This window comes from Lagenorhynchus albirostris, chromosome 3 (assembly GCF_949774975.1).
Source record: "Lagenorhynchus albirostris chromosome 3, mLagAlb1.1, whole genome shotgun sequence".
Taxonomy (NCBI): Eukaryota; Metazoa; Chordata; class Mammalia; order Artiodactyla; family Delphinidae; genus Lagenorhynchus; species Lagenorhynchus albirostris.
This window is the reverse complement of record NC_083097.1, coordinates 115,993,141-116,005,262: the sequence shown is the minus strand read 5'-3', so window position 1 is coordinate 116,005,262 and position 12,122 is coordinate 115,993,141. Positions and strand designations below refer to the sequence as shown.

The following is a 12,122-nucleotide window of genomic DNA, read 5'->3' as shown; positions in this document are numbered from 1 at the left end:
CATAATACTTAATAGGGTATACATCCTTTACTTGTCCCCATCACCCTAAGGGGTAAAAGAATTCAGAGAAAGGATATAACCTTTAAAAGGTCCTTGCAATCATACCATTTTCTAGAGGAGGTACCTCCTGGTGTACTCTATAGCCAGAAATTCACCTTCCTCATTAATAAAATCTTAAAATTATTTTTAAGATACACAATACTACAGCTAGCCAACTCAAGCCTTACCAGGATCACTCTCATATGCCAAATTTATCAACAATCGGTTAAAACTGTACAACAAACATGAAGGTGTTTACAAAAGTTTCCTTCGGGCTTCCCTGGTGGCGCAGTGGTTGAGAGTCCGCCTGCCGATGCAAGGGACACAGGTTTGCGCCCCGGTCCGGGAAGATCCCACATGTCGCAGAGCGGCTGGGCCCGTGAGCCACGGCCGCTGAGCCTGCGCGTCCGGAGCCTGTGCTCCGCAACGGGAGAGGCCACAACAGTGAGGCCAGCGTACCGCGGAAAAAAAAAAAAAGTTTCCTTTACCCAGGATTAACAGCAGATTAAACTAAAAACTAAAATGGTGGTGGGAAAATTTTCAACTTTATAGCTGGTTAAAGTGGAAACATTCCTCTTAAATAAAGGTTTGCCGTAATCTGGGAAATAGCTGTTACAGATTTATTAATCACTAGCAATTTATGAGAATTTCTGCTTTCAAATGCTATCAAATGAAGATATTAAACATTCTTTTCTCCAACTTGGTATATCTAACAAAGTAGGATCTATGAAAAAAGTTATCATTGACAGAAAACAACCAAGGGATTCCTTGATTTGTGTACACAAAATGCTTTGTGTAGCTGCTGTTAGTTAAAAGTTGGAGTTAAACAAAAGCGGGTAATTAGTAAAGGCCAAAATTAAACTACAGAAGTAAACTGGCAAGGATTTTTTGTGCATGTTACATTTAAAAAAGTGTCATCTGCCCCTCAGTGGTAGATCATAATATTTCTTTCAACTATTTGATATATCCTTTAATACACTTGGACCTAAGAGTTTCAAAGAGAATCCCTTAAATTCTTATTTTTTTTAATTAAAAATTTGTTTGACAATAATTTCTTATACCTATAATCCCAACAACTTTGAAAGGCTGGTAAAACCAATTCTTGTTATTCCATGTTACTTCCAATTTTATCGTTAAATACTTAGACATGTCTAAACATGAGCTTTTACCATTTCCTCACCCGTAACGTCTTAAAACTCCAAGGTTTTAAAAAACTATGAAGAAAAAACCAAAAAAACAAAAACTATGAAGAGTCCCATTTTCAGTTATGTAACAGGAACAAGAAATCCACCAGCACTAAAAGCTTTAAAACTCAGATCTTTAGTAGCAGTCTTTAGAACACTCTAAATTAAAAATGTAATAATGTTAAAGCATGCAAAAAGTGTAACAGTGAATAAAAACCACAACTGACAAATATATTGGTTAACATTTCAAACATGTATAACCAATGAACATGGCCTAGGTTTTTTTTTATTGGTACTCACTTCAGAAACTTGAATCCACAGATATAAGCAGTATATAACCAGAAAGTTACAAGTAAACACAGATTATACATGCAAATTTCTGTTCACAAAGGTCACATATGCAGTATATGAATTAGAAGCGTGCGTCTAAGATTATGGCCAAACTGTTTTTAAAATGCAGAAATGTAAAATTACATCTTGAAAATATGAAGAGATGGTCTACACACTTCAAAAATCAAATGTGCTTATACCAGATGTATGACAGCTACAGGATTCAAGTGACAAGCAATATCTCAAGAAATTAATACTGGTCAAAGAGAATGGGAATATTTTTACATTTCACTGAAAAAGACAATGACTACTAGAATACGAAATCTAGCAGGAACTTAGGGAAAAAATTACAAAATCTAAAGCCAATTACTTAGTATTTCTTATTACCTAAACAGCATGACATTAAAAGAAAACTGCACCTGCATTTTAATTACCAATCTCACATTAATGAAGTTCTCAAAAATTGAAACAAAACCAAAAATGCTTCGAACTGCAAATGAAAAGTCTGCAAGGCTCAGATTAAAATGTGGAATGTTTCAGATGAAAGTAATAAAAATACAATTGGTTTTGTTCTTTATTGAATGGAATCAAAAGTTTTGACATTTCTTTGAAGCTTGGAACTACTAAATTTCACTTCTCTGAATGTTTCTACGTATCTTTCTTAGTGGTGCAAGTGTCTTAAGTAGCATATGAAGTCAGTCTCTAACAAGTATTTCTGTCTGTTACCATTTTGATAAAACAAAAACAATTCTTCATTAACTTAACCGTATATGTATTTTTGCTATAACACTTAACACATGAACAGACGTCTATTATTTTTCCACTATAACAAAAGAGTACAATAGTTTTCTAACTATCTGTATTGTATTTAAAAAAGGTTAACATTTAAAAACAAAGAACCATTATTTTCTTTGAAATCATTAATCTTCTTGCACATCTTAAGCTTCCTTCTTCTGCCTGCGTTCTTCTGCCAATTTATTCAGAAATTTCTGAAAAGAAAATAGAAAAATTTTTTTTACAAGGATTAAGTCACCGCAGTGAAACATAACAAATGGATTAACTCCAAAACAAAATATTCTATCCATGTTTAGGGACTTGAGTCTAATTTAACTGTAACCTTATCAATACTTTTAAGATCCAGTTATTCTTATTAGGCAGGTATGAAACTAAACTGGACACCACAGTAAGGCATGGGAGAAAAATGGTAAAACATGAAAGTTATTTAATGTGCAATTAAGACTAACTTACAGAGATGATCAAAGACCATAACAGCCACACAGAAGTACTGCTACACCTCAAGAACTTAGTTAAAATGACATATATTTATTCAATGACCCTTCCACTAAGCCAAGCAGACAAAATATTTATATTAAATTGCTGCTACCACTGAAAATAACCACTGTTCTTAATGCTCTACTTTATAAATCAGTGTTATCTACAATTATGAATGCTTTAACTCTTACTTTCAAGTTTTTCCCCATTATTTATTTTAATACTTAGTCCTTAAGCCACTAAAACACCAAACTTCAAAATATCCAAACAAATTTGTTATGCTTTACCATGTTGTGCTTTTTTAATGTATCCTTTTATCTTTATATTCTGTTGATCATGAAACTTACTGAAGTGTCATTATTAATATATAATAATTTAAAGTCAATGTAAAAATCATTAAGTATGAAGGGATATGGCACTTTATAAAGCTGGCTTTCAGGCCTCCAATATCCAAATTAGAGAAATCACAGTCTAACAACCATTTGAGAATACTCAAGTAACTTTAACTATACCAAAGAATTTATAACATTTAGAACTATAAATTTAGAAATTACTCAATTATCAACACTTAGTTAAGAGTGTTTTCTAGACAGAGGCTTAATTAACAGATGTTTCTAGAATTCATTAAACTGCTCAAGGCCCATCAATAAAGAATGTTATCTCCAGGATAAAGCATGCTGGGTCCACAGACAGTACTTTCCATAAACTTACATGATTTGCTAGTTTTCACTAAAGAACTCTCCTCTTTTAGATATAGCCTTACCTTTAATTTCTGATAATGAGGAAGGCTGCTGCAATGAGTATTCTTTGCAACTTCTTCATTTGTATAAAAGAGTGAACACAGCTTACAGTAAAACCCTGTTTTAGGTATCACATAGTCTATACCTAGAACACAAACATACATTCTTACAAATTCAGTAAACTGAAGATTTCAATAGTGTTCTCAAATCTTTTTTTTCCTGTCAATATAATTTGAATGAGGTAACATTTGTGACAAGTCTAATGTAGCCTAAGCTAAAACAAAACCAAAACCATGACATTGTTAATAGTTTTTACTTAATTGATGTTTAAGGTCCCACACCTAACTGTTCTCTTAAAAATATTGAAATAGAAAAGGTAAACAAAACAAAAAGCAATGTGAAATTCTCAGAAAACTTTATGAGAAAAGAGAACATATTATGGAATGGTAACAAAAGATAATACAAAATCACGAGACATGGGTAAGAGGAAAAAAGAATGTTCCAATTAAGATTTACAAACTGTTTTGCATAGAAGTAAATTAAGAATGTTATCAGAGCTTATGTAAGACCAATTTAAAAAATCTTATTTAATAAGAGTTTGGGAAGGGTAAGAGGGGAAGAACAAAGCCTTAAATCTCACCAACAGGAACATTGGGCTGATACGGTCCAATTCTATACTCATCTGGGATTGTATAGTCCTCCTTGTTTTCATCACTTTGGCCATCTGCGTTTTCACTTGTATCTTTGTTGGGATCATCAGCATTCTCAGCAGATTCAGCACCTGGTTCTGTATTTTCCTCATTTTTAATTCCATTTTCCAACGCTGCTTCGTTTTCTTGGTCAAGTTCCTCGATCTTGTCCACCTTAATTTCAACCAAACCATCATCATTTTTGTCACCAGATTTAAATGCCATGCCCGATTTACGAAGTTTCTGAAGTTCCGAATCTTCCTCATCACCAACCTCATCTAGAGTGACAAAACCTTCCATACTCCCTGGGAAACGACGCTGTTAAGAAAGACAAATTTACTCTGCAACAATTATCCTGCAGCATCCCTTCCATTTGCTTTACTTGAAGGGAAAGGGATAGCGTCTTTGCCTTCATTTTCTCAAAAAAAAAAAAAAGAAAAAGCAAAAGCAAAAAAAAAAAAAGCTGACTTCTTCCTTTTTCCCCTCTAAATTACTAACCTTTCAAAAACACCTTAGCCTGTTTTAAAACTAAATAATCGAAGGCTTGCCTCATACAAAGAGCAGAAAATAAATATGAGGACATTCATATTCCATACTTTCTGAGACTATTCTGCTGCTAGGCAATGTATTGAAGAACTGATTTGGTAGTCGAAAGATGTCCTTCAAAGAAGGTATCTTATGGTATAAATCTTGCTTAGAGAACATTCAGTCTAAAAATAGCACTGTGGTTTAAAAATCAAGCTCTGGAGCATGACTGCTTTGGTTTAGATTTTGGCTCTGCCATTTATAGGCAGTATAACCACAATCTACCCAATTTTAACATATCTCGATGTGCTCATTCATGAAATGGGGATAACAAAGTATCTATGGCATAGGGTAATTATAAGAATCAGTTAATCAGCACACACAGAGCTTAGGAAAAATTACAGCATGTAATAAGCGCTCAATAGTTATCAGCTCTTAAGAGTGCAAACATAGCAGCCAGAAAAAGAATCTCAAGACTAACTTTTTTGACCAAGCCATCAAAAACTGGAGGTAAGTATTAGTTTCCTAGTAGCTGAGTACTGCTTAGAAGGAACCAATGAAATAGGATTATAAATATCTTATTTCAAGACCCATTTATCTTAAGGAGCTCCAAAGGGGCTCCTTAACATAGGTAGTCAATACACCATGGGTCTCTTGAGTTACTATTCTTTTACTATGTACGTATTTTTGTATTGATACTCGCCTGATATGCTCTTATATGTGACATGTGTTCTAAGAAAAAATGTTTTAAAACCTATTAAAATATCTAATCAAGGTTACATTTCTTTAATAGGAAAATTCTTCAAATTCAACCATTTCTGACAAAAGGTTTTTAGTGGCCTGGGTCAGTTAAGTTACTGTAAAATTCATACCCCATCTTTTAAAAAAGGCTGCCTACTACTACTTACACACTACCACTACAAAACAGAATCATATGTAGTTTTAAGTCTTTCTCCTTCATTACTAAAAAGTTCCCTTTGTGAACTGACATTTTTCTTTTGAAAATTAGTCCTATTTAATCTATTTATTGCAGAGTTTAGATTTCAATGTTTTTATTATTCGTATCTATTTTTTCCTAATATAAGTGACTTCTCTTTACTGTGACCCTAATATATATAATTTGAAACGTTTATCTGATCTCATTTTCTACTAAAACAGGTCAACACATAATCTTCCTTTACCTTTTTAAGCTTTTTCTTGGCAGTTGCTGAAGCACTCGCATTTGCATCTTTTTTCACAACTTTGTCTGAAGGTTCCTTTTTCCCATCAGATGCCACATCCCCTAAATTAGCAAGATCTGTCTCATCTCCCACTGAACTGCCACTTTCTAGCAGTGCTGCTGCTTCTTCTTCATCTACAAGTAGCTCATCTTCAGATTCAAGAAGCATGTTAGGTTCTTGTTCTGCCTGGTCATCCTTTGTATCTTTTTCACCATCTTCTCCTGATTTCTCTTCTTGTTCTTTACCTTCGGTTGTACTTTCAGTCTTCTGGGAACCATCAGTTTTGGATTTCTTATCACTTGGAGATTCTTTGCCATCTGGAGAGTAAGACCTTTTCCTGAAACCAAAAGATACATCTGAATTAATTCACCTGAGCTGGAAAACAGAAGTTTTTAATATACTAGTGTACACAAAGACACAGACAACAGACAAACACACAAAGGGAAATTACCGGGACTTATCTTTTTTCAGTAAGTCAATGCCTCTGTTGGGAATCTAAAAGACAAAATTTTACAGAAGTTAAATAAATGTATTAGAATTTGTAGTATAATTATCCAATTAACTAATGACTGATGACCATCCTTTATATATCAACTAAGCTTATTCAATCTCTGTAACCATACCTAAGAATTTAAGCTGAATATAGTTACCAATTCATTACAATCAACATTTCAATAGAGCAGGGAATAATAAACATTTTATTAACAGAACTCTGTTCAAATAAAATCTACCCTATATTCTTGGCATATAAAAATGTTTATAAGAATGTCATGGCTTGAAAAGCATGAAAACAAGCTTTATAATGAAGTAGAATCAAATACTACATACCCTGAGTACCAATTTTTTGTATTTTTCAGACAGGTCAACTTTTACACATCTCCCTTGAAACCAAAGGGCCTTTTTCAAACAGTGGTCAACCATTGCCATTGCATCTTCTCTGGTCTCCATCTCAATAAAGGCCTGAAAAAAAAATTAGCAAAGACATTATTTTTCAGAGAATTGTACAGAATTTTAGAGCTTATTTTTTCTACCTGTTAGGAGAATTTAATCTTTAGTATAGAGACAGCAGTAAGAGTTAAAAATCACCCAGTGAAATAAGGGCAATTTGTCAGATTTACAAAGTATCTTGTCCAAATATTAAACCACCTGTATGCAATCTTTTTGCAAAAGTAATTAAAGTACTAAGCTTAGAAAATATCACTCACAATACATTAAGGAAAATAACAAAAAATTAAAAAATAAAAGTTTGGAAGGATATAAACTCATGTTGCTACAAAAGAGTTAACGAAAAAGAAAGGATGCTCTCCTTATTGTGAATTTTAAAAATGAAATACAAGTATGACATAACTTAATCCATCCATTAAACTCACATAATTTGAAAAGTCTTTAATATCCAGTGTTTGCAAAAATCTCACTCTCAGACAATGCTGGTGTGACTATAAATGAATAGTATTTTTTGAAGAGCAATTTGACACCATCAAACTAAAGCAAGCAAGTATCAGGATCCAAAATTCCAATTCTGAAATTGTACCCTTCAATCAAATGCATAAATTCACATGCCACAAAGTCCACAGCAGCATTAATGGCACAGCCAAAATACTAGCAACTCTAATATCCATCAACTAAAGAAATTAAATTCATTACAGTTTACTCAATGGAATCATATAATGTGGAAAACAACAGTATGATATAATCCCATATGAAGTAAGGGGAAAAAGTATACCTATATACACAAAGGAAGATCTTTGGAAGCAAACTCTGGAAACAAATAGTGTTATTAACCAAGCAAGAGAAAAGATCTTTACTTTCCACTTTATTTATTCACTACAAATGAGGACATTAAACAAAAAGCAGACAAAACTTAAAGCACTTTGAGAATTAATCTTTAAATAGAGCTTTACTGGAGTATAACTGCTTCACAATACTGTTAGTTTCTGTTGTACAACAAAGGTAATCAGCCATATGCATACATATACCCCCATATCCCCTCCCTCTTGAGCCTCCCTCCCAATCCCACCTCTCCAGGTCATCTCAAGGCACTGAGCTGATCACCCTGTGCTATATGTTGCTGCTTCCCACTAGCTAACTATTTTACATTCGGTAGTGTATATACGTCGATGCTACTCTCACTTCACCCCAGCTTCCTCCCTCCCCAACTCCATGTCCTCAAGTCCATTCTCTATGTCTATATTCCTGCCCTGCCACTAGGTTCATCATTTTTTTTTTTAAGATTCCATATATATATGTGTTAGCATACGGTATTCGTTTTTCTTTCTGACTTACTTCACTCTGACAGACTCTAGGTTCATCCAACTAACTACAAATAACTCAATTTCGTTTCTTCTTATGGTTGAGTAACACTCCACTGTATGTATGTGCCACATCTTCTTTATCCATTCATCTGTTGATGGACATTTAGATTTGGTTCATGTCCTAGCTATTGTAAATAGTGCTGCAGTGAACACTGTGGTACATGACTCTCTTTGAATTATGGTTTTCTTAGGGTATATGCCCAGTAGTGGGACTGCTGGGTCATATGATAGTTCTAATTTTAGTTTTTTAAGGAACCTTCATACTGTTCTCCAAAGTGGTTGTATCAATTTACATTCCCACCAACAGTGCAGGTGAGTTCCCTTTTCACACCCTTTCCACGGGCCTCTCACTGTTGTGGCCTCTCCCGTTGTGGAGCACAGGCTCTGAACGTGCAGGCTCAGCAGCCATGGCTTACGGGCCTAGCCGCTCTGCGGCATGTGGGATCTTCCTGGACCAGGGCACGAACCTGTTTCCTCTGCATTGGCAGGCGGACTCTCAACCACTGCGCCACCAGGGAAGCCCTAGATTTTTTGATAATGGCCATTCTGACCAGCGTGAGGTGATACCTCATTGTAGTTTTGATTCGCATTTCTCTAATAATTAGTGATATTGAGCAGCTTTTCAATGTACCTCTTGGCCATCTGTATGTCTTCTCTGGTGAAATGTCTATTTAGGTCTTCCGCCCATTTTTTATTGAATTGTTTTTTTTGATATTAAGCTCCATGAGCTGTTTGTATATTTTGGAGATTAATCCTTTGTCCATTGTTTCATCTGCAAATACTTTCTCCCATTCTGAGGGGTGTCTTTTCGTCTTGTTTATGGTTTCCTTTGCTGTGCAAAAGCTTTTAAGTTTACTTAAGTCCCATTTGCTTATTTTTGTTTTTACTTCCATTTCTCTAGGAGGTGGGTCAAAAAAGATCTTGCTGTGATTTATGTCATAGTGTTCTGTGTATGTTTTCCTCTTAGAGTTTTAGTGTCTGGTCTTACATTTAGGTCTTTAATCCATTTTGAGTTTATTTTTGTGTATGGTGCTACGGAGCACTAATTTCATTCTTTTACATGAAGCTGTCCAGTTTTCCCAGCACCACTTATTGAAGAGGCTGTATTTTCTCCCTTGTATGTTCTTGCCTCCTTTGTTGAAAATTAGGTGACAATATGTGTGTGGGTTTATCTCTGGGCTTTCTATCCTGTACTGTTGATCTATATTTCTGTTTCTGTGCCAGTACCATACTGTCTTGATTACTGTAGCTTTGTAGTATAATTTGAAGTCAGGGAGCCTGATTCCTCCAGCTCCGTTTTTCTTTCTCAAGATTGCTTTGGCTATTTGGGGTCTTCCGTGCTTCCTTACGAATTGCAACATTTTTTGTTCTAATTCTGTGAAGAATGCCATTGGCACTTTGACAGGGATTGCACTGAATCTGTAGATTGCTTTGGGTAGTACAGTCATTTTTACAATATTGATTCTTCCAATCCAAGAACATGGTGTATTTCTCCATCTGTTTACGTCATCTTTGATTTCTTTCATCAGTGTTCTATAGTTTTCTGAGTACAAGTCTTTCGCCTCCTTACGTAGGTTTATTCCTAGGTATTTTTTTCTTTTTCTTGCAATGTTAAATGGGATTGTTTCCTTAATGTCTCTTTCTGATCTTTCGTTGTTAGTGTATAGGAATGCCAGAGATTTCTGTGCATTAATTTTGTATCCTGCAACCTTACCAAATTCATTGATTAGTTCTAGTAGTTTTCTGGTGGCATCTTTAGGATTTTTTATGTAGAGTAGAAAATCATGTCACATCATCTGCAAACAGTGACAGTTTTACTTCTTCTTTTCCAATTTTCTTTTATTTCTTTTCCTTCTCTGATTGCTGTGGCTAGGACTTCCAAAACTATGCTGAGTGGCAAGAGTGGACATCCTTGTCTTGTTCCTGATCTTAGTGGAAATGCTTTCAGTTTTTCACCACTGAGTATGATGTTTGCTGTGGGTTTGTCATGTATGGCCTTTACTATGTTGAAGAAGGTTCCCTCTATGCCCATTTTTCTGGAGAGTTTTTACCATAAATGGGTGTTGAATTTTGTCAAAAGCTTTTTCTGCATCTATTGAGATGATCATATGGTTTTTATTCCTTAATTTGTTAATATAGTGTATCACATCGATTGATTTGCATATACTGAAGAATCCTTGTATCCCTGGGACAAATGCCGTTTGATCACGGTGTATGATTCTTTTAATATGTTGTTGGATTCTGTTCGCTAGTATTTTGTTCAGGATTTTTCTATCTGTTTTCATCAGTGATATTGGTCTGTAATTTTCTTCTTTTGTGGTATCTTTGTCTGGTTTTGGTATCAGGGTGATAGTGAATTTGGAAGTGTTCCTCCTTCTGCAATTTTTTGAAGAGTTTAAGAAGGATCGGTGTTAGCTCTTCTCTAAATGTTTGATAGAATTCGCCTACTATGACTTTTAAACAACTACCACTTGGCTAGAAAATTTATCTATAATAAGCTAAAGAACCACTCCACCTTGGATGCCAAATTACCTCCCCACCCTTTCTTCACTACAAATGAGGATATTAAAAAAACAAAACGAAACAAAATCTTAAAGCACTGTGAGAAATAATCTTTTTCAAAACTTCAACGTGTATATTACCTGACTTTTCATCCTCATCAGTATATAATTCTTAATTTTCCCATAAGGCTCAGCAAGCTTGAGGACAGCACTGTCAGAATAGCCAGAATGAGGTAAATTGCTGAGATGTATCACACGTCCAAGCTCTTGTTTTTGATCAAACTTCTGGTCTGGCTTCCCTTCAGGTTTCTTTAATTTAATAAATGGGAAAAAAAAGGGAGGGAGGGGGAGTCAAACGTTGGTAGGTATGCCGTAATTATCAGTTAATAGTTAGGATTATCCTAGATATTAGCAAACAATTTAAAATATCTGTAAATTAGTAAATATTAAAATGATGTATCAAATGGTTGGTAATACAAATCTGGAAAAACAGATATTACCTTTATTCTTTTATACTTCTGGGATAAATGAACTCTCACTGGCTTGCCAAATACTAATGCTGGTGTGGTTGTATAATAATCCACTGCAGCCTGAGCATCTTCTGTGGTTGCCATTTCAATAAATGCCTAAAATGGCAAAAAAAATTATTTCCCCAAACCAACCAAATTCCACACTGCCCAAGTCTTTCCAAAAATATTTAGTCATTAAATAGAAAGCATTTTCAAGAATCTAAAAGCAAAACAAGAAACCCAGCATTGCTAATTTGCTATTTACTAACGATCACCTCAGATTTTATTACCATCATGATACTAAAACTATCATTTATTATGCCTACTGAATCTGAAATAATTTGGTGCCATTTGGGTAAAAGTTTGAAATGGTTTTCCAAATAATTATTCTTATATAGCCCTTATAGTAGCAGCAGTGTAATAATGACAATGTTACTGCTTAAGAATCACAATTTATAAAGTTACTAATAATCCATTAGTACTAGAATTTATTACTGATTAGTTCAACTATTGGCCCTTTGCTCTATATATTCCATATTGATGATTTAAGCTCTAACACAAAATTATGTAATCCCCTTAGGAAATATTTTAGTGATCAATAAATACTACACTTAACTCATACCTCATTAATTTTATTTAGAATCAGATGATTTGAAATAACTCCAAATGGTTCCACCAGCTGTAATAGTTGATATCTCAAGTTTTTCCCTCGCTGGAAATCCATGATGTGAACAACTCGGCTAGTTTCCTATCCATTAGGAAAAAATCAAGTTAGTAAACAAGTCTCTTTAGAAGCAATAC

General features: G+C 34.4%; 2 protein-coding genes across 4 annotated transcripts in view; both read right to left on the bottom strand.

The window, feature by feature from the left end:
• Window positions 1-4,304, bottom strand: part of PAIP2 (poly(A) binding protein interacting protein 2) — a 29,612-nt gene extending 25,308 nt beyond the window's left edge. Inside the window, exon 1 of the mRNA XM_060143715.1 lies at window positions 4,206-4,304. The gene's annotated coding sequence lies outside the window, so the exon portion shown is untranslated. The remainder of the gene's footprint in view (window positions 1-4,205) is intronic.
• MATR3 (matrin 3) overlaps window positions 2,110-12,122 on the bottom strand; it is a 47,406-nt gene continuing 37,393 nt past the window's right edge. For 2 of the 3 annotated variants that reach the window (XM_060143700.1, XM_060143701.1), the window contains 9 exons: window positions 11,944-12,069; window positions 11,313-11,438; window positions 10,954-11,121; window positions 6,828-6,959; window positions 6,451-6,494; window positions 5,961-6,336; window positions 4,206-4,572; window positions 3,589-3,710; window positions 2,110-2,542 (listed from right to left, as the gene is read on the bottom strand). In XM_060143700.1, coding sequence (XP_059999683.1) covers window positions 2,492-2,542; window positions 3,589-3,710; window positions 4,206-4,572; window positions 5,961-6,336; window positions 6,451-6,494; window positions 6,828-6,959; window positions 10,954-11,121; window positions 11,313-11,438; window positions 11,944-12,069 — 1,512 coding nt within the window. In that variant the 3' untranslated portion in view covers window positions 2,110-2,491. The remainder of the gene's footprint in view (window positions 2,543-3,588; window positions 3,711-4,205; window positions 4,573-5,960; window positions 6,337-6,450; window positions 6,495-6,827; window positions 6,960-10,953; window positions 11,122-11,312; window positions 11,439-11,943; window positions 12,070-12,122) is intronic. The other variant, XM_060143702.1, reaches the window with a different exon arrangement.